General features: G+C 45.5%; 3 protein-coding genes across 4 annotated transcripts in view; 2 read left to right on the forward strand and 1 right to left on the reverse strand.

Annotated features, from left to right (window-relative positions):
* tmem265 (transmembrane protein 265) overlaps positions 1-22923 on the forward strand; it is a gene marked incomplete at its 3' end in the record, with an annotated part of 224620 nt that overhangs the window by 89803 nt on the left and 111894 nt on the right. The gene's annotated exons all lie outside the window — the stretch shown is intronic.
* prss23 (serine protease 23) lies at positions 3046-7377 on the forward strand. 2 transcript variants are annotated; one of them, XM_080036162.1, is made up of 2 exons: positions 3046-3369; positions 5031-7377. In XM_080036162.1, the coding sequence occupies exon 2, from the start codon at positions 5049-5051 to the stop codon at positions 6213-6215; it is 1167 nt and encodes a 388-aa protein (XP_079892288.1). In that variant the 5' UTR covers positions 3046-3369; positions 5031-5048; the 3' UTR covers positions 6216-7377. The 2 variants fall into 2 exon arrangements, with proteins under 2 accessions (XP_079892288.1, XP_079892287.1); XM_080036161.1 differs by having other exon boundaries at positions 3046-3358.
* On the reverse strand, positions 7521-15670 carry cfl1 (cofilin 1). The gene is made up of 4 exons (XM_080036163.1): positions 15544-15670; positions 10703-11013; positions 10531-10607; positions 7521-8502 (listed from the first exon to the last, which is right to left on the reverse strand). Exons 1-4 carry the CDS (start codon positions 15544-15546, stop codon positions 8390-8392), a joined length of 504 nt encoding a protein of 167 aa, XP_079892289.1. The 5' UTR covers positions 15547-15670; the 3' UTR covers positions 7521-8389.

Consider the following 22923-nt stretch of genomic DNA (forward strand, 5'->3'; position numbering starts at 1 on the left):
ATTATTTCCCTCTGTGTTTCTGAGGGAATATACCTTTCACTTAAACTGTCAACGCTGCACTGTTTGTGATGCAGGAACGTCCCCAGCTGAAGATTTCATTACATGAGGATGAGGAGCAGGTTCGGTAGGTGTTTCCTCTGGGGTGACATTTACTCGGAGGACAACAGCGGCCACATTGTGCCTGACTGTCTGACTTGTGTCCTTGTTGGGAGATTCCTCAGCATTCCTGAAAGCACTGTCGGCGTGACTGGGAGCTCTGTTTCGGCATCTCTGAAGCTTCAACAAAGCCCATGGGAGCGTCAGTTGCACGGCTTCCCAAATTCCACAGGTTCACAGAGGCCCTGAATGAGGGATGAAAGACCTTTTGGAGATCAAGGTCATGCAGCAGAGGACGAGGTGAACGCTGCTGCCAACGTGTCCCAGCAGTCCTCTGCCTGCCTGCCAGCTACGCTCTGGTCTTCACTTCTATCTTTTATGGCTCTTGGCAGAGCACAGATGATAATTGGAATACAGTAATTCCAGCAACAAGACTTTTCTTGCTTGGGTGCAGCTGTGAACGGGCCAAATGAGAGAGTATAAACACTTATGATCTGTAACTTAGTCATACAAGGGGGAAAAAGTATCAGTCATGTTCATTCACTGCATTGGATGTTAAATGTTTCACTGAAAATGTTGCACTGGCTCAAAGCTCTATCAGAACAATATAGGCAGTGTGTAATGCCCTAAAAGATGTATCATGTATCATACTTTTCTATAGGCCTTTGAAAAAAAAAAAAAACATAATTAGTTTTCTTGCAGCCTTGAATTTGCTAGTTGACTGAAAAGTTAGTTCAAAGTTCTCCAGTGTAATAAACATACAATCGACCCAGTCAGCAATCATAGTCAATCTGACTACAGCTGAAATGGCTGAAAACAGTGCGGTTTTTTCTTTGTGCTGCTCACTCAAACTGAGAATTATGTTTGGCTTGTGTCGCAACGTGTGACTTTTAATTCAAGGTAAAATAAACAAGTAATGCTGTATAACCACTACATTTGATCCTTAAAACACCAAGTATCACTCCATGGCGTAGTGGGTAGAGCACGTACCATATTGGCTCAGTCCTTGTCGCAGTGTTGCAGCACTTACTGCAATTCATACTCCTCTCTGCCCATTTCCACTCAACTGTCAATTTTTTTTAAACCTTAAAAACACCTTAAAAAGAATCTTAAAAAAACTTCACCAAAGTGAAGCCATGAATATATAGTCATATATTGTGTAACTCCTTTCGATACACGGCAACACAGGAACGGTTCCTTTTTGTCAAACGGGCGTTTATTGATGCCTTTCTTCTTGCTGTACACACCATCCACGCCGTGAGAACTTAAACACAGTACAATACAGTACGTCAGATAATAGTTCGCATCAATAAACACTAATAAAGAAATGAAATCACAAAAATACAATACCTCGTTGGCTGCTTGTAACGAAAAGAGGTTCTAACAGAGATTTGTTTGAATTTACTTATAATACAATGCATATAACTTGGAAATCATACGATGAGCTAAAAACAACGTGTTTACTGCTCCAACTTCCTTGTATGTTCTCTCATCTCATCAGTCCGTAGGGGGCGTAACGTTACAACAATTGTTCCGCCTTGCAACAAAATTGACAGAATACACATTCTCACCAGGGGTTTAATCACACATTTGTAATAATATTGTATAACCTTGCTCATCATGAACTTGTTTATTGATATTTATTTACCCTATTTAAAGTACCCTTTCAGCAACAGCTACATATTGTCTTTTTGTCTGCTCTGATATTGTTGTGAATTGTTAAATTGTTAAATGTAATGGACTACGGATAATATAAGGATTAAGGAATGCTGCAGTTATAGCCTAAATGATTACTAGATCAAATAGTTAAATTATGGTTTTAGGCACACTAGTGTGGATTTAGGGATGGCAATGTTGATTTATAATTTGTTCAGTTCATCACTTTGGTCCAAGAAATACAAACATCTGTAGCCTAGGCCCTAGCCTAGGCTATAAACGGCCATGAATTTTCTTCCAAATGATCATCCTCCCCAGAGGATTGGCCTCACTGACTTTGGTTATTTTGACTTTGGTTAGCGCCCCGATGAGTTTGATTTTTGAAGAGGTCAAACCTTTAACCTACCCAAAATGTAAGGGATTAACACAATATTGTGTGCAGACATTCATGGTTCCCAGATGATCAATCCTAATGACTTTGGTAAACCCCCATTGTTTGGTCTCGCACCAAAATATGGCTAAATTGGTCACAAGTGAAATTTCTTGGATCGTCATGAAACTGTCCTGTAGCACAATCATCAGCCAAAATCTTAAATTTGTCAAATGATTTGTTTCGTGACTAAATACCTGCCAAACAAAATACATCTAGGCTAATCTAGTTCATTTGTAGCATGCTAACATGCTAAAAAGATGGTTTAGCCTACATGGTAGCACACTATTGAATTGGCCATTTTTGTTGCTAGCCTATTTATTTTTGTTAAGCCAATTTTGAATATGTCAATTTTAGGCTACTTAATCAAATTCCTGCAAAAAAGTGACATCACACATCATTGATTGATGATTAGGCCTACCCTGCCAAGACTCAAGACAGTGAACATTAGCTCAACATGCTAGCATTGTTAATGTCATTCAGAGCGATAACTGACATCCATATCACCCTTTGCTGTGCAAATATAGGCCTACATCCGTTGTCTATAGGCAGGTGACAAAAACAGAAACATTAGTCAACAAGTTTAAAAAAAGAAAATATAGCCTACAAATACACAAGTAGAAAAGATAAAATACATTGAAAATACTAAGAGTACAAACATGTTTTAATTAACCAGGGGGATGACTAATATAACATTTAATTTCTAAACGTTTAATTGAACTTTTAGAAATGATCTAATTTAGTAGGCTAAACTAGCAGTCCCGCCTCAGCAGGAGCAGGAGCAGGAGGGGCGTTACGACCCTGACGCTTCACAGTAGACTCTGCTTCTCTCACAAGAGACTGTTGTGGCTCTGTGTCTGAGGCTGAGCTGCTTTCAGGAGCGAGACTGTGGGGTCCGGACACCCAGAGAGGATCAGGCATTTAGGGCTTCATTTTATTCTATACGCTTTTAAAAGGTTTCCTTCTAGAGAACAAACACGGAGAGAGAGAGAGGGAGAGAGAGAGGGAGAGAGAGAGAGAGAGAGATAGAGAGAGAGAGAGATAGAGAGAGAGAGGGAGAAGGCTACCTGCCTGTCAACCAATGTGATGAGGAAATCCTGGGACGTGATCCTGAAGGGCTTGGGAGGAAAACCTTGACTGAGATGTAAACACCGTCCATCGATCACTAATCAGGAGGTAGGCCCAAGGTATTGGATTTTGAGTGGTTTGACAGGTGTTATTTTAGGCATCCCAGTGAACCACTGATGCATTTACAGGTCAAGTAAATGATGTTAGCCTTATCTAGCCACAGTTATGGGCACATTATATCAAATATACTGTATGTGACCATGGATACAAAGTGTCTGTGTGAGGTTTGAGGTCTGTTTCGGGTCTGTTTCCCAGACATCCCCTTTAACCATCCTCACTGTTCAAATTTAAGGAGACCTTGTGCTTTTCTGTTTTATGACAGATGTTAAGAGGGGACTGAACTTCATGACTCTTTTGCATGAACATGAAGACCTCTATTGGTTTCAAACCTTCAAACAGTTTTTTGTTTTTTGGATAGGCTTACTTGCCTGCATTGTGTCGAGTAGACTTTTTGCATTTTCCTTTTTATGGTGCAATACAACACCTAACTGTGAAAGGATTTATCATGACGTTTTGCTCTGCAAGCAGCAAGTAACCCCTGCTAAAACCACAGAAAGAGCTGCGGTTTCTGCTTTTCATCTTGAATATTGTGTCAAGTAGTCAAACAATGAGTTTTCAACACTGAGTCATGCTCTGTAAACACATTATCTCACCCCTTAAAACCCATCAGCCCAGGTTAATTCACTTTGTCACCAGCACAATTTACCACTTAAGATCCTCTGTAACTGTCTGCCACAGCTGTCATGCATCTGACACATGGCAACATGGGAGGAAAGGTGCTGGTAACAGGAACTCATTTTCTGTAACTCTGCATCCTCTGTTCCTAACATGGACAAGCACATAGGTGTGTGTGTGTGTGTGTGTGTGTGTGTGTGTGTGTGTGTGTGTGTGTGTGCGTGTGGACAGGCCCCACCCTGCCCTTTGTAAGGAATAATCCGCAGTTATTTTTTGCCGCCATGCCTCAACTTGTTTCTTTTCACTTTTTTTTTAAACACACCTGCTCTCATTGTGCCATGAGTGCCTCAGGGTCCACAGCCTTTAGAGTGGATCAAGTATCTCCAAGTCCCTGCTTATCTCCCCTGAAAGCCCCATGTACACTGTGAGGCAGTTAATGTTTAATGGAGAAAGACTTCCAACCTTTGACAAATATTTGATTGGAGGGTTTTTAACTGTAACTTCCCGTCTGCTTGTTCACCTATTTCAAGCTCTGTCTAGAGAACACCTTGTATTCAATTATGTTTACACTCATCACAATCGCTGGCATCTCATCTACCTTTCTTTTTCCTTCCTTTGGAATTTTGTACCAAACAGACATTTAAATGCTTGTTTGTTGTCAGGCTGAACTCCTGTTTTCCTGGTAATCTATATAGTAGGAACAGTAGGTTCATTGTTGCCTCACCACACCAGATGATCCTCAGTTCTGCGTACGTTGCAACACTAGATTTTGTAAGCTGACCTCACTCGCAGAGGCGCTGAGATTTACAATCAACAATCAACTGTGATGGGGCCAGATTTATGGGGCATTAGTTTGTGTGTGTTTGGGTAGGCTTTTCCAGGTACAGCTATCGGCGGATGTCACCTTATTTGCCAATGGTACCGATGTCAGTTATTAGGGCCGACATCGGCAGATGCCGATATCCGGCCGATGCCGATATCCGGCCGATACATCCCTAGTTGATATTTTTCTCATGCCTGTGATTGTGTTCTGTGTCGTTTGCAGTGCTTCTCCGTCAGCGCGATGAGGCCACGTGACAGCTTCCTCTTCACTCACCTGCTCCTCCAGCTCCTCCTCCCTCTCACCCTGTCCCTCCTGCACCCTCCTCACCACCACGTGCCCACTCTGGTCCCCCACGCGCCAACCCGTCTCATCCGCTCCCGCTTTAGTGCTCGTGCTCAGCTGGATCTCACCACCCACTGCAACTCCAGCTGCTTCCACCGAGCAGAGCTGGAGGCCCAGCAGCGGGAGCAGCTCACCGACAAACTGGCCTTCGAGACGCTGTACGCCGACGGCTCCCGCACCCTCACCACGGTGGACGTGGAGGGTGATGATGAGGAGTTCCAAGGGGATGAAGAAGGTCACTTCGCTCACCCTTCGCCAGGGAGACATCGACCAACGTTGAAGGTGACGCCCGGGCACAGACGTGTGAGGCGGCAGATCTATGGGGCGGACGGACGTTTCAACATCCGGGGCGACAACTTCCTGTTGGATTACCCTTTCTCCACGGCCGTGCGGATCTCCACCGGCTGCACAGGCGTTCTGGTGTCTCGGCTGCACATCCTCACAGCCGCTCACTGTGTGCACGATGGGAAGGATTATGTCAAGGGGGCGCGGAAGCTCAGGGTGGGCTTCCTGATTCCTCCGTCCATCAATGGCACCAAAGCCGGCCTTGACTCTGCCAAGAAGCCCTTGGTCCGCTGGTTGAGGGTGAAACGCACCCGTGTACCAAAGGGCTGGATCCAGGGCCCTCAGGAGGTCAGCATGGACTTTGATTACGCCCTGCTGGAGCTCCGTTGGCCTCACCGACGGCCCTACATGCGCCTCTCCGTGGCTCCCTTCTCCGATGACCTGGCAGGGAAGCGCATCCACTTCTCCGGCTTTGACAGCGACAGATCCGGGGAGCTGGTGTACAGGTTTTGTCCCGTGGAAGAGGAGTCCAGCGACCTGATATACCAGCACTGTGATGCCCGGCCCGGGGCCAGTGGCTCTGGAGTGTACGGGAGAGTGTGGGACAACAGTTTGGAGCGCTGGGAGAGGAAGGTCATCGGCATTTTCTCCGGACACCAGTGGCTGGAGATAGATGGGGAGAACCGGGATTACAATGTCGCCGTGCGCATCACTCCTCTGAAGTTTGCTCAGATCTGTTACTGGGTGCATGGTAATCGGCTAGACTGTGTACAGGACTAAGAAGGACTAAGTAGGGCAAAATGACTAGGAGGAGGTCTTAAAGGTCTAGCAGGAAAGACACAAGAAAGCATGAAGAATACAGGGTGAAATAATGTCTCGTTTCCCGTAAAGAAAGTCAAGTGAAACAGGGTTGAATCCATACAAAAAGCCTTCAGTGGTCCACCAGCGGACCAGGTCTACTTATTTCTCTCGTGTTTAATTTGCTCCGTGTTAAGTCTGAGCCTAATAAACCACTCTGCCCGTAAGGTCATCATCACAGCATCTCTTTATATGTTCTTTCCAAGAGTCAGATTAATAAGACAGTCAGTGTTTCCACAGTATTTACATAAACCACTTTTTACAAGAGGAATAAAAAAAGAACCATGAGTGTCAGTAGCACAAATGTCCTTCCCCACTACGGATGACGACGACCCCTTGACATTTTTTTATTTACATCTGTCCTGTATGCAGTTTTTAAGCACCATGATGCTTTTGGACGTCTCAGCAGACCGTATGCTCTTCTCAGTGTGGACTGAAGGGACAGAGTGTTAATTTTATTTTTTCAAAAATGCCTGATATATTTTAATAAACAGATTTATAACAGTGTGAGTCTATAGTTTTGACTTGGTTTCAGGAGTGGTGTTGGAACACTCTCTTGTGGACATAACAGGTACTGCAGCATGAATTAGATTACATAGAATTTAGAGCTGAATCGAGTGTTTGGAAGGAAATGAAAATGTATCTGGAACTATATGTTTTTCATAAATAACTGGTTCCAACTTCTCACTTAAATATTAACCGGTACTTCTCGCAACATTGTTAAATGGATCGTAAACTATGGAAAATTGATTAAAACATTTTTATTTCAATTTGGGATTTAGCACATTGTGAACGGCATTTCTTAACCCAAATGTTTAGTTGATAATGAAAACAATTATAGCCCTTATTGAATTGGATGAGCATGTTCTTTATTGCTTAATAATTTTTGCATTTAAGTTATAAAATCATCCTTCAAATCACTTGGTTATTTTTACAGTGGCACTGTCCAACACAACTATGGACTACAGCTGAAAAATAGCAATTTGCTAAATCATTGTACAATACATCTCTCCTTGCCTACAAGGTTAATGTTTATTTTGTACATTGTCCCTGTTATGGTATATAATATATATAATAGTAACATTACATAATTGGTCAGAAAAACTGATCTGTGTCAGAAAACCTGAAACACCACAAATTAAAAAATGTAGGCGAACAGCTTTAGTGTTGTGATGTTTGTACAAAATACAAGTATCAAATAAAGTTGAAAAAGAGTAGAACCAGTCAGTAGTTTAGTGCTTTTTATTAGAGATAAGGAGACGATACAAAACATCCACCATTCAATATTCAGCCTTAACTCTGACCCCTGGTCTTTCATATACACATCGCTCCCCATCAGACCTTCATAACACCGACGTTTCTAAATCAAGAGGATCCTGGTTATAACAAGTACAAGGAATGTTGTCTGTATACTACATCAAATGCCATGGTTTTTCTGAAAATAAAAAAAGGAATCACTCATGTTTTGGAATTTGCATGTTCAAAAAGAAAGGAAAAAAAAACAATGAAAATAATATATATTTATATTCAACCGTGGAAGGTTTTGATACACCTTGTGCAATCAAGAGTGAGTTAGTTTATACTACACCTAGTCTCAACTACACACACTTACAAAACTAGAAGTTTGGCAAAAAAAATTAAAATAAAAGTCGTTGGAAAGATTTGTCAGAATTCAGTGGTTGTAAAACCAAAAGGTTGTTGTCCGTCCCTTTCTCTGCAATCATTCGAATGGAACCCGGAAAGAACAAAACCCTGTCCTTAAACATGAACAATGTGTATTTAAGTTTATCGTCATCCTTCCTCAGTTGTATCTTAATGATTTTCCTTAGTACATTTTGTTCATATATGTTGCGTGAACTGGAATGACAGTCTGTATTTGTGGAATCGCTCTCTCTTTTTTTTGTTTGTTTTTGTCTGTCACTTGAACCCAAACCCACCCACAATATCCCACCCAAAGAGTCCCGCAAATGGTGCCAGCTCTGCTTTTGCCCTTTTCCAAACCACACAGGAATGAACAGCTAAACCCAACAGATGTGTCTGAAAGGCCTCGTTCGAAGCCAGAGAGAGGAGGAGGAGGAGGAGGGAGGGGGCAATATTTATATAGGGGATCCTTCCAGGCTGATTACCGACGAGCCGCCAAGCTTTTCTGCCAGGGTGTTCCGGTCTTTGAGGTCTTCCAAACCATTCACCTGCCACTCATGCTTAATACCTGAAAAAAAAGAAAGAAAAACAATTATTAATGTTGAAAACATAAATGCACAAATCCAATATTGCCAAATCATTGATTTGTAACATGGTCGACAAATGGGAATAATTTTCGGGATAGCTACACAGGGATAAATGGTACAGATTTTTTTGATAGTAGATATATACATACTATAGTCACACACACATATCGACTCATTCGCCTAGCTAGCCTATTGTTTAAAATAGGCAGGAACTTGAATGTGATGTGGCCACTAGCAACAGGTTGACTAGAAGTGACTGCAGTATGTCCGTCTACAAACGTAGTGAAGACGCACATAATCACGGCAGAACAAACTCCCCTACTCCAGTGTCACTTGCGCTGACATCTTTAGAATTATTATGATTATACTTAAGAGAAATAAGAAATATACACAAATCCCCATTAATACTTTATCCTTTTAATACAATTTGTTATCTTCTTAATTAAATATAAATAATTAAATAAATAAAAAACAGTCAGGTATCCTCCCTGAAGCCATCTTCTCGGATATAATCTAATATTAATGGACTGCGGGCGCAGAAGAGCACCACCATCACAGTTTGGATTGGTTAAACTAGTGGTAAAGATAGCTGAATTTAGGTATAAGGGTATAAATAGTTATTTTTTAATAAAAGTTATTACACTAGGGATGACTAGTTTGAGCAAATTGTTACGTTTATGAATTAAGATATTTTAAAGCCGCATAAAAATATGCGGCTTTAAAATATCTTATCTTACTACCGGGTTCTCGGTAGTAAGTCGGACTCGTTTCCGGTGGGGGTTGGCCTCCGCCAGGGCTGCGCTTTATCACCAATCCTGTTTGTGATATTCATGGACAGGATATCAAGGCGTAGTCGTGGTGGGGAGGGGTTGCAGTTTGGTGGTCTGAAGATCTCATCTCTGCTGTTTGCGGATGATGTGGTTCTGATGGCATCATCGGCCTGTGACCTTCAGCTCTCATTGGATCGGTTTGCAGCCGAGTGTGAAGCGGTTGGGATGAGGATCAGCACCTCTAAATCTGAGGCCATGGTGCTCAGCAGGAAACCGATGGATTGTCTGCTACAGGTAGGGAATGAGTCCTTACCCCAAGTGAAGGAGTTCAAGTACCGCGGGGTCTTGTTTTCGAGTGAGGGAACAATGGAACGTGAGATTGGCCGGAGAATCGGAGCAGCAGGGGCGGTTTTGCATACGCTTTACCGCACTGTTGTGACGAAAAGAGAGCTGAGTCGTAAGGCAAAGCTTTCGATCTACCGGTCGATCTTTGTTCCTACCCTCACCTATGGTCATGAAGGCTGGGTAATGACCGAAAGAACGAGATCGCGGGTACAAGCGGCCGAAATGAGTTTTCTCAGGAGAGTGGCTGGCGTCTCCCTTAGAGATAGGGTGAGAAGCTCAGTCATTCGTGAGGAACTCGGGGCAGAGCCGCTACTCCTTTGCGTTGAAAGGAGCCAGTTGAGGTGGTTCGGGCATCTGGTAAGGATGCCCCCAGGGCGCCTCCCTAGGGAGGTGTTCCAGGAGCATCCAGCTGGAAGGAGGCCTCGGGGAAGACCCAGGACTGGGTGGAGAGATTATATCTCCACACTGGCCTGGGAACGCCTCGGGATCCCCCAGTCAGAGCTGGTTGATGTGGCCCGGGAAAGAGAAGTTTGGGGTTCCCTGCTCAAGCTGCTGCCCCCGCGACCCGATTTCGGATAAGCGGTTGAAGATGTATGTATGTATGTATGTATGTAAAGCCGCATATATTTTTTCGTCCAAATGTTAACAGCAGGTCAAGGCGTTGAAATACATCCTTTGAGTGGAATATATTTTTTTTGCTGCTAAATGCTACACTATGTTTACGTTATCACTCACTGTTAGTAGAAAAATATGGATGAAGTTAAGGTTTTGTTGGCTTTATGGTTTAGGTTTATGTTCCAAATAAATAATAATGTTTGCACCAGCAGCTTTGGGAAGCTCAAACCATTTCATTCATCAATAAAACCAAAACTATGTACAAAAAGCAAAATTGACCTTCAAATTTCCTCTTGATAGCATCTTTTGAGCTGGCATAGATCATCTTGCTCTTAAGGGGGGCGGTGTCTGGAGCCCTGCAAGTGGAGGGGAAAAAAATTATAAAGTCAAATGTAGTCTTAATGATGGTCATAAACCCAAAGTTTAAATGTCAGATAGATTGCGCCCTCACCAGAAGATAAAGACCAGGTCCTCCTTCTTTGTTTCTTTGGTCTCGTAGGTGGCGTCATACAGGGCGTAGCGGCAGTCATCTGGGGGCAGCATCTTCACAAAGTGGGAGTAGGGGTCGTGGACGGTGGTTCCCAAGTCTCCCAGCAGGATCTCTTTGCCCTCATCCAGCACAATGTTCTTGAGGTCCTTGCTCAGGCAGAACAGAATGGCCTTCTTCCTCTTCCTCTTCTCTTCCTCCTTCGCCTGAGCCTTGCGCACCTTCATGTCGTTGAAGACTGCGATGACTTCATCTGTGACTTTCACACCGGAGGCCTGCAGAGAGAACAAGCCTGTTAACTCATTTAGGCTTGTTACAGTTTAATGGTTGCCTTTACTGCAACCATCAATGTTAATCGAAACAATGTCAGAGAAAAAAAAAGCATATTCCTTAACATGTCAAGGGCTAAATAGGTTATTTGACAAGCCACTAATTTATTAACAACAGTTTCAGAAACTAGTGTTTTCCCCAGGTTCACATTGCTATATTTTTCCCACCGCTGCTATAAAAATAATTTGCATATCAATTTAGATTTATAAAAATGTAAAAAAAAAATATATATATATATATTTTTTTTTTTTTGCTGCATGCGAGCCTGTGTCATATCCGCACGTCGCCCACGGGTGGACACTCGCGCAAAGGGGCATAAGCCAATCTATGTGGCTTAATTGCATGCTATATTGATGTTTGATTGTGTCAAGTGTCTAAGGATGAATGCTAACATTATCTGGTGTGTTATGTAGCTAACGTTAGCTAGCTGCTGACGGCCCATCCCTTTTGTTTCCAGTGGTGGCTTTGCATTTAATTACCAACGTAAACTGCCATAAATAGTTTACAGCGGTGCTGGGTCATGATTCTTAAATTATATTCCATAATAGCTCTTTCTCAATGAACCTGAATGTTGTCTTCTCCTTCACTGAAAAAAAAATACATTTCCACTAAATTGATTCTAGAAAAGGCACAGAGCGGTGGATTTTTATCCACCAGAATGCAGGAAATTAATAGGGGTCCCCCCATACCCCGCACCCACCTATAATTTGTACCCCCAAATGTTGATACAAAACCTTGCCTATATGCCCTGTACACAGGTTGTTTTACAATATATTCATAGGTATGTTGTTTTTACTTTTTGGATTAAAAAGAAGGCATGTCGGTAAACTACCCCTGCGTTCCAAATTGCATACTTTCTACTATATAGTATGTAGAAAAAAGATTTAGGATGTCCCGATTCTTGTGGCCAGATTTAGGATGGTTAGAAGTACCCGGATGTCATACTTCATCCGGCCAAGATTGTTTGTGTTGAAAACAGCATCCTAATTGGGCGATTCTGACCCACAATCCGGTGCGCACGTGAAGTGACGTCACATCGACGAAGCCTCCATATGATGCGGGATGGGGATGCGACGGATATAAAAAGAGGCAAGATCAAGGCGCAATGTTATGATGAAATAAAAGAGTAAAAGTACAGTATGTCCCAATAGTATGCCTACTGCATCCTAACTAGATTATTTTTATTGTCGGATGTAGTATGTAGAATAGAAAAAAGAAAGAGTATGCGATTCGGAACGCAGGGTACATGTCTGGCCGTTAATGTGATTATCATATCGTAGAGTGGCCCTTTGTGAAAATGTTTGACACCTACATTCAAACAACATCGCTGCAGCACATATTCTAATAGTCCAGGTTGTGGCCCAAATAAATTATGTTCATAGCGTGAATGCTATGCGTTAAAGGGGTGATAAATGCAAGTTTAATAAGAGAATAAATCCAGGCGAACCAAAACATCTCAAAAATTGCTTAGGGGCTAGGGTTAAGAGTCAACCTAGAGGGTTCGGGGGACCACACCACCGCTGCTGAAAAATCCTGCGGGAAACACTGAACTAAATACAACTGAATATCAATTGAATGGTTATTAATCACGTTGGAAACTTAAATTATGTTTTCTAAATGGACACCAATGATTTTGCTTGACATATAAGACCAGTTGACAGCTCATGTCACAATTTATTCATGACAGATGACAGAATTTAATTTTTAGTTGCAGCCCTACTCTTCAGTAATAGTTTTGCCTGAACGAGGCAACAGCTGCCATTGTCTTTAGCGAAGCAAAAAGTGAGGATTCAAGCACAGTAAATGCAGACGTCATGGAGCTGAGAAGGGCCGGAGGGGGCAGCATGTGACATACATATCACACACACACACAGCTCCTCAAAAGGCTGAAAACAAGAATTTAAATTCAAAGGGTGTGGCTGTCACATGCTTTTAGCCATGTTTGAATAGTTCAGTTGTGTAATGCAATCTGAACGAATGATTTAATTGGTTCAAATGAAAATCAACACCGATGATTCATCAGTCTTAAGAATGAGGTCAGACTGTAAGAATACTGAGGGACAGAAATAATATAAGTGGCAAGTACTGCTCGTCCAAAGTCCACCTCTAATTCTAAATACATTCAGCTTACAGGTGAGTACAAGTCCCTGTCACTTCATTGCACAAGTTATTTCTACCATAAAGATGACCATGTGGGTGAGGGTGTGGTTTAGGAATTAAGCGTTTCATGGCATGGTTGGGTCACAGACAATGGGCCTTTTGTGGAAATTTAGAATACAAGTCACATCACAGAGTCACAGCTGCTCCATTAACTCGGTCAATTTAGGTCTTCTGACTCTGTTGAAGTCATCTACCAGCTATCTACCAGCAAAATGGAAATGGAAAACAAAGACAATGAGAAGGAAATAATAAGGCAGGAAAGACGGAAAAGGAGCCAGCACAGGCAGACACTGTGTGTTTGCTCAGGGCGTTAAAGTCCTGTATGAGATAGCAGTGACATTTGGGAGTAATAATTAACCAAATACAACCATACTCACTCACTTCCTCAATCAACAAAATGGGACTTGTACTCCGGTATTTTTTCCCCCATTGCAGTTAAAGCAAAGCCCGTTTCCCAAAATAGTCGCTGTACTCATTTGTATTCTCTATACAAACAAGGAAGCACATGACACATTTGTCTCCCAGCATTTGTTCTTCACGTGGTGCTGAGAAATGTTTACCATCAGATTCATTGAAAATCTTTTTTCCTGTATACTAAACAACCCACATCTGTTAAGTCAATGAAATATCCTTGGTTCCACTTCATTCTGCCTTGCTTTGGTCGAATTTGCCATCATATTGTTTATTTGTTGGTGTAGCAGCAGAACAATATCACCAATAGCGATCACTAAACTGTCACCTTATCTAATCTTAACCATGGATACTAACCATGGATACTTTTCTTTACAGGAGTCAAGGTTCAAGTGACTCAAAACAAATCCAGCCACTGTGTTTGTTGAATTCCTTTACAAACACAGTAACAGTTAAGATTACAGGCCTCACACAGGCCAACTTCTTGGGCAAACAAAGGCCTTATGGGATTATATCCAAAACTCTTAAAAATTACACAGAAACCATGTGCAAATTTAGTTCATGTCAGTTTGTAAACGGGAAGACTCGGCAATGAAAGTCAATAGACAAGATCACGTGATGTTAAATAAAAATACTGATGAATAAATGATATTAGATAGGCCTTGATGAATCATGACTTTCTATTGTTAGTGTTGCACAAAAAACATGCATAATCAGTGATGTGTGCCATCTCTTCTTAAATAGATGATAATTCAGTGTATGAATGAATACATAGAGAAATCAGATACTCATTCCATTCTTAGTTTGAATAGTAGTCTAAGGTGTGACGGCCAAGCATTGTTTATAAAAGGGTTGTACAAACTAGATGCGCATCTATAAAAAAAAAAAAAAAAAAAAAAAAAAAAAAAAGATGCGCAGTATCGACCAGGAACCAGAGGAAGCGGCCCGTTAGCTTTGGCTAGCAGGTACATCCAAAACTAACAAAACAGAGTTACATAATGGAGACAATTCAGTCAAATATGTACTACAACCTAATGGATACATGGCAAAGTCTCACAAAGCAAATAGATGTTTATTAAATATAGTTGCAGATGCGTTGAACCTAGGCAGCACAGAAAATGGTCTTTGCACCAAATTCAGGGTGGGGCCATGAATGCAGCACATGTGTGTGTTAGCTGCTATATAAGGAAAAGCTCGGCTCCCTGTTCGCCTATCTACTGTCACACAGCTACTCGGTCACAAATCTACAGTTTAAACATGTAGTAACACTGAGAACTATAAGTGATCTGATTTGGAGCCCGTCGTCTAGCAGCCTCTCACATATTGTAATAGAGAGAGATCCGTGTAAAGACAAAGAGCAGGACAATCACAGCAGCGTCAGCCATAATGGAAGTCATCCTCTGCTAACTGAGCTAACCTGCTAACAATACCGTTAGCTGGTTAGCCCCCAGGCTTTGCTGCACCTGCTGCTATTAAGCGACCAACATATTTAATCACGAAACAAGACGCAGAACAAAAAAACAGGAGCAGCTCATTTAAAGTGTGAACGTTAATTCAGACTTTCAGTCGGAGGAACCGGGGAAGATGAACGAAATGGCGCCTTTTGTTTGGGCCCATTGATCGTGTATCTGCTCTTTTTAATGATCTTACAAACAACCGCAGAATAAATTCACTGAAGGTGTTAAAAGTGAAAAGCGTTTTCGACGACATTTTAGTGATATTAGCTGTCTGCTACCAAACAGCGGCTCCTGCGGCACAACACCGGCTCGGTACGTTTTAAGAAAAAAGAAAAAACCAACGCCATCATGAATAAAATAAATAGGAAATGGACAGAAAAAATATAACTTCTATTTTAGCTAAACCAATAGTAAACATTAGTGCGGTGAAAACAACGGTGGACCTACCATTGCTGTAGCTCTGAGTAGGTCAGCGTCTGGGTAGAAATTGAATGGATAAGATGATGAATTGTCGATCTTGCTCCAACACTGGATACTCGACGTGAACGCGCTTATAAGAGCGAGCCTGGATCGAGGAAAGTGCACGAGCGGGTGCGCATGACTGTCCGAATGGTTTATTCGCGTGGTTTGGTGTTTACTACACTACTGACCCATGTATTATTGCACAAAGAGGGCCGCATTTCTGACTGTATTGCCGATAAGCTTCCGTTCAAAATTTTGTTAATTTAAAATAAATTATAAAAATACATCTGTACATTTGAACATTAACCACTCATTATTAGCGGTATCCGTAAACGGAACACTATTATAGGCCTATCTCTTATTATTTCTTATTTAAAAAAACATATATTTTAACCAATTTTTTTGTTGTGACATTAGCACCTGCTGATTCATTGTGTTTTCTTTGATGGTGCCGGCCAGCAACGTGAACAAATCAAACATGCCAAATGGATAGCGGAGCATTGATATGCGTTTGTGTGATATTTAAATAAACATACACATTCCTAGTAATACATTGGACTAATGTACAACATTATGAAGTTATAGATCTCTATTGATTCAAATTTTAATTACGAAACATTGTGATTATAACCTCATATTTCTGTTGGTGCTTTCAGCTATAGCCTATAGCCTACGTAATTTTTTATTGTAGGCTCATTTAAAATCAAACCAGAAGTGTATATGCTCTATAAATACAAAAATAAACGTATCCATCACTGTGACTATGTTTACCTATAAAGACGTACTACGTGCAGTTAATATAGCCCAATTAGACTAATGGAGTGAGCAGTGATAAATAAATAAAGCGCTGCTGTTTTTTACCGACATTCAGCACCCAGCCAGGCGCAAAGCGGTTTTCAGGATGGGAGCAAATTCTCCGCCATCCTCCCCTTCTCTCTCCCCTCCCCTCTGTGCGGTTTTTGTTGGACTCACTTCCAAATATGGAAGTGAACGGTGAGCGGCGGCGGTCAGTGCACGCGCCTCGCTCACAGCACGAGGGAGGGTCGGGCCGCGACGCTGATCACCATATAAGGAAACAAGGGACACGAAATTCGCTGTAGCAGATTTTTTTTCTTTTTGCACGGCATCTCGTTGAGAGGAGCGAGAAAGACTCAGAGAGGGGTCAGTGTGTGGATGAGAGGCCGCGGCAGACCTCCGGGCGGTGGGAGGCGAGCAGCGGAAGATGATGAGGGACAGGAATGACACATGATGCGAAGTGATATATAGTGGCGGGGCTTGCGAGTTTCAGAGTAACAGCGCTGCGGATGTAAACACAAAGCCTGAAAACTGTGGCCTACATTCATCATGTGACTAAAAAACAGAAACCATCTCATTTAAATACACATAGGGATATTTTTCTTAGCGTTCACACTACATAGGCCTACAAGCTTTTTGTTTACAAACAACACAGTTACTGTAATTACACTGTAAATACTATATATTGTTGCTGCAGTGCTTTTATTTGAAATAATGTATCACATATGGTGTAAAGGTTCCTTGCTTAATTGTACACATTTTAAACCAAACTACAATAATGTGGCCTACATATTATAGGCTATTATTATTTTTTTGGTTTAAAAATTGACATATAGCTACAACATATTCAATGTGGTGTAAAGATAATTTTGTACAAGAATTCCATTTACTATTTGTGTATTTATAATATTTTCAAATTGTTTAAAGTTAAACCATGGTCAAGTGCTTACTCTGTAAAAATAGCCTACATGAATGTCTAATCTCATACAAACTTATCTGAGCTGTAGCTGTAGTTAACATCAAAAATAATACTCAGTGGTTACCTCAAAAGATCCTATATTTTCTTTTCCTTTAAATGTGCAAGACTAAAACGATAGTTACGTATGTAACTACGGTTCTATTTCGTTCCTACTGACCGCCAGAGGCGGTGCTTACAGCACTGGATGTTCCATCGCGCGCATGCGCAGGTCGAGATCTTTATACCAACAAAGTCACCTGTGACACCTAGGTGACCCCGGAATGTCTATATATTCCGGAAGTCACCTGAGGATCTGTTCCACTGGATCTTCTCGCGGTGTCTGAGAAGTCTGAGTGACAGAGAACTCTGGCGGTCATCCGGAACTCATAGAACCGTAGTTACATACGTAACTATCGTTCTATTTCGTTCCTACTGACCGCCAGAGGCGGTGCTTACAGCACTGGATGACTTATACCAAAAAGGTCACGAAGAGTACTCACCACTTAAGGGCTTGCAGCCATCAACAAGACAGCCGTCGCCACCGGATGAGGAGCAGCGACATTCACTCTGTAGAACCGCGCAAACGTACATGATGAAGACCATGTAGCCGCGGAGCAGATGTCCTGAAGAGGAACCCCCTTCAAGGCCGCCCATGATGTAGCCATACTCCTGGTAGAGTGGCACTTAACGGCCAAGGGCACAGGGAGCCCCTGTGCTCTATATGCATTCAACACTAGATCCACAATCCAGTGAGAGAGTCTCTGCTTGGACAGGGCAGCCCCTTTCCTGCAGCCCCCGTAACAGACAAAGAGGTTATCTGTCTTACGTAAGCTAATTGTTGCTTCAACATACGCCCTAAGCGCCCGCACCGGGCACAGCGGGTCTGACACTCCCTCTGCACCCCCCGGAGAGCCTGGGGGATTGAAAGCAGCCAACTCAATTGGTTGGTTTGCGTGATGGGGAGACAAACGTTTGGGCAGGAAGGATGGATTCGGCCAGAGCACCACTCCTGACCCATCTGCGTGCCAGCGCATACACACCTGGCTCACTGACAAGGCATGGAGTTCACCGACCCGTTTCGCAGTCGCAATGGCGAGAAGGAAAGCCGTTTTCATAGACAGCCGCGTCAGATCTGCCTGACTTAGCGGCTCAAATGGGGGTAGACATAAGGACCTCAGAACCACTTGCAAGTCCCATGATGGTGCCCTCAGGGGTCGTGGTGGTCGAAGCCTCTGGGCTCCTTTTAGAAACTGCCTGACTAGGTAGTGGGATCCTACCGTCTGGCTATCAACCCTTGCATGTGCAGCCGAGATTGCAGCCACATAAACGCGCAGGGTCGAAGCAGCCCTGTTGTTGTCCAACACAGACTGCAGAAAGTTCAGTATCACCACCACCGAGCAGGTCTCCGGGACCTCGCCCTGTGTCACGCACCACTGTGAAAACAACTTCCACCTGTTTGCATAGAGCAACCTAGTGGAGGGTGCTCTAGCACTAAAAATGGTACGGACCACCGACTGGTCGCAAGACGTCAGCAGTGGGTCCTGGCTCTCAGGGGCCACACGCACAGCCGCAGGCGCCCCGGATTTGTGTGCCATATACGCCCGCCGACCTGAGACAGAAGATCCTGTCTCTCTGGAAGGCGCCAAGCCTCTCCGTTGAGGAGTTTCAGCAATGCTGGGAACCACAGCCTCCCTGGCCAATGTGGGGCCACCAGAAGTAGGCTGTGACCGCCACGCTGGACTCTGTCCAGTGTTGCCAGTATAAGGGGAATTGGAGGAAATGCATAGAGCAGGCTGTCTGGCCAAGCATGAGCCAGAGCGTCCTGTCCTAAGGGGCTGGTCCTCTCCATCAAGGAGAACCAGAGGGGACAGTGGGTCGTCTCTTCGGAAGCAAAGAGATCTACCACTGCCCTGCCATACCTGTCCCAAATCATGCCCACCACCTCCGGATGGAGCATCCACTCCCCGGAGGGTGGCCCTTGGCGAGAGAGAAGGTCTGCCGCTATGTTCAGGACACCTGGAACATGGGCAGCCCTCAGGCTCAGGAAATGGGGGAACGCCCATGTAAGGAGCCCCTGCGCGACCCGCAGGTTCCGCCTCGATCTGGTGCCCCCCTGGTGGTTGACGTGGTAGACTGTGGAAATGTTGTCTGTCCGGACGAGAACATGCCGGTTTCTCAGAACTGTAAGGAAGTGCTTTAGAGCCAAGAACACCGCAAGGAGTTCCAACACATTTATATGCTCCAGCCTCTGCTGGGAATCCCACTGGCCTCTGACAATCCTGTGGCGCCATACTGCGCCCCAGCCGGTAAGGGAGGCGTCTGTCTCTACGACCTCCCGCCAGGAAGCCAACCTCCCTAAGGGCGCCCCCGCAATCAGGTACGCCCTCTCTCTCCAGGGTCGGAGGGCCAAAAGGCACTGCCCAGACACCCTGACCATCTTGTGTCTCTGCCACTTGGGGTCCAAGTGGAGACCATTGGCCCAGATCTGCAGAGGCCGCAACCCGAGAAGGCCTAGCGGGACCACGCCGGATGCCGCGGCCAGCATACCAATCAGTCGCAGGAAGAGGCTGTATTCCAGCAACCTCCCCCGCCTGAAGCGCTGTAGTAGCTGCAGAATGGTAGCGACGCGCTTTGGAGAGAGGCAGGCTCGCATGTCCACCGAGTCGAGCACCAGCCCCAGATAACTCACCACCTGACATGGTGTAAGGTTGCTCTTGGAAAAGTTGACCGTGAGGCCAAGCCGATCCACATGGCTGAGGAGCCTGGCTGTGTCCCTGACTGCCTGCTCCCGAGTTGGGGAAATGATTAGCCAGTCGTCTAGGTACGGCAATATCGCCATACCGCCGGCCTGTAATGGGGACAGGGCTGCTGCCACACACCTTGTAAATATACGTGGGGCCAGAGACAGCCCGAATGGAAGGACCTTGAATTGGTACACCTTGCCCAGAAATGCAAAGCGGAGGAACCGCCTGTGACGCTGTGAAATAGGGACATGAAAGTAGGCGTCCTTCAGGTCTATCGACACGAACCAGGACATCTGGAACACGCAGCATGCGGAAGGAAAAGACCTTGAGGTACCGATTCAGCCGTCTCAAGTCCAGAATAGGGCGAAACCCGCCATCCTTCTTCGGTACCAGAAAGTAGGTTGAGTAGAACCCCTTGAGCTGTTCCTGTGGCTCTACTACCTCGATGGCACCCTTCCCCAGGAGGGTGGCCACTTCCTGGGCCAGGACCAGGGATCTGCCGGGATTTTTGACCACAGTAAGTCTGATCCCGCTGAAAGTTGGGGGCCGGCGTCGGAATTGTAGTGTGTACCCGTTGGACAGCGTGAACACCATCCACGGGTCTGTGGTCTGTTCTTCCCAGTAGTCCAGGTGCTGCTGAGAAAAACGTCTGACGGCCGGCCCTTGAACTTCAGTACCTACCCCCCCTGCCCCTAGGGGCCTTGGGGGGGCGGCGGCTGGGCGCCGGGCCTCTTGGCGCCTGAAATGCCTCCCGTGGCGGCGGCGCGGTGGTACGGCGCCGGCCAACCTGCTCGGAGAAACGCTGGCCCCTCGATCGTCCAGCTGGACGTGGTCGAGGGCTATTGGCACAGGGTACCACAGAGGCCCCTGGTCTGTAAAAAGGTGGCAGTGGACGTCGCAAACTCGCAAAATGCTGGCTGGCCTGGCCAGCCTGTACACTCCGCTCCAGGGCCTGAAGTGCAGCTGGCCCAAACGTCTGGCCTGGCACAACCGGGAGAGACCGGAGGGTCCGCCGACACACCTCCGACAGGGGGGACTGCGCCAGCCAAACCTGGCGGCGCGCCAACGTAATTGTTGACATTAATCTGCCTAGCTCCCTAGTCATAAAAGCAAATGTCTGAAGAGAAATTTCACTTAGGGTCTGAGCTGAGGGATCAACCTCTGACCCCTGAATGGTCTGGGACAAAGCCAGAACTGTATGCGAAAGCGAATTCCCGAGACGGCCCATACGGGCAGCAATGCCGTAGCTTCTGGTAAGCAGGTCGTCCGTAATTCGGCACTGGGGCCGAGGGCAGCGCGCATCGGCCCTCAGCGCCTCATCTGGGGAGACAACCAAGGATGCTATCGCTGGCTCAATTGGCGCTAACCGGTCCAAGCCGTAAGCCCCAGCGTCTCTCATAGCTGCCAGAGCTCTGCCATCGCGAGAGTGATGGGACCAAACCTTGGCCTCCGGCCAGCACCTATGCAGCTCCGCAATGTATGGCTCAGAGGGGGGCAACGTGAAAACAGAGGGTTGAACGGCCTGCGGGAAAAATGCACTTACCGGTGCAGATGAACCCGGAGCCTCGTCTAACCCCAGCTTTGCCAGCGCCATACGCAAGGCTGGCCTAACTGTGCAGCGGCTGGGCACTGGCCCTCTAGCCGAGCTGGCCGCCGACCCCTGGGAGAAAGCCTGAGAAGCCAGGGACGCCTCGTCGATCTGTTCTCCCTCCTCTGTAAAGAGACTACATGATGCAGCTGTAGACAGCACATCATCCTCTGAATAGGAAAGTTGCGCAGCCGCGGGAACACACGCAGCGGCTGGTACACCCTGTGCCCGTCGGAGGCTCTCCAAGAGGGCCTTGATTTGAGCCACGTCCCCCGATAGTGTGCTCACCTGGGTTGTCAAGTCGTCTACCCTATGGGACTTCTTGGGGGGTCCCCCAGCTGCCGAGGAGCGCCGCTTGGCGCCACTAGGACCCGCACCCGACGGGGGCAACCCTAGTCCCTCCACCTCAGCCAGCCTAGCCAGCCTTAGTGCATGAGGCATGCAACTACAATTCATGGATCATCCGACAGTGCTTCCCTCAGGTGCTCAACCCCCAGACATGCAGAGCACTGGTCATGGCCATCCTCCGTGTGCAGGGAGGCCAAGCAGATGACACAATTATGGGCGCTTGACATAATGGCCAACTTACTAATTAGCAATAGCAAATTAATTAGTAGGCTATGCAGCCGGGCTCTAGGCGAGAGCACCAAGCACCGGTGTGACACCCCAAAATTAACCCCTTGAAGGCGACTCTGCCGCAAGCCGCCTACTGGAGGCAAATTAACAGGTTTAGGCAATCGAGCCCTAGGCGAGAGCACCCGGGCACGACGCGCCCCTGCAAAAACGATAAATCAAGTTCGCCACTGGCCTAGGCGACACACACCCAAGCAGCAGTGCAGCAAGCTAGCAAATACCGTGGCGGCGGCTATGCCCACGCCGCTCACTAACAGTTAAATCAAAGTAAGCAACCGGCCCCGGCGAACTCACCACCCGAGCACAGTGCAACAGCTAGCAAAAAGAGATTAGAATTTAGCGTGGCGGCGCTGACCCCAGCCGCTCACTGGCAACTAATCAAGTAGCAACTGGCCTAGGCGACACACACCCAAGCAGCAGTGCAGCAAAGCTAGCAATTACCGTGGCGGCGGCTATGCCCACGCCGCTCACTGACCATTAAATCAAAGTAAGCAACCGGCCCCGGCGAACTCAGCACCCGAGCACAGCGCAACAGCTAGCGAAAAGAAATTAGAATTTACCGTGGCGGCGCTAAGCCCAGCCGCTCACTGGCACTCTTTAGAAAACAATAGTCGTAGCATACAATCAGCACCGGGCTTAGTGAAAGC

This window comes from Ammodytes marinus (assembly GCF_949987685.1).
Source record: "Ammodytes marinus genome assembly, chromosome: 10".
In the NCBI taxonomy this organism is placed as follows: domain Eukaryota; kingdom Metazoa; phylum Chordata; class Actinopteri; order Uranoscopiformes; family Ammodytidae; genus Ammodytes; species Ammodytes marinus.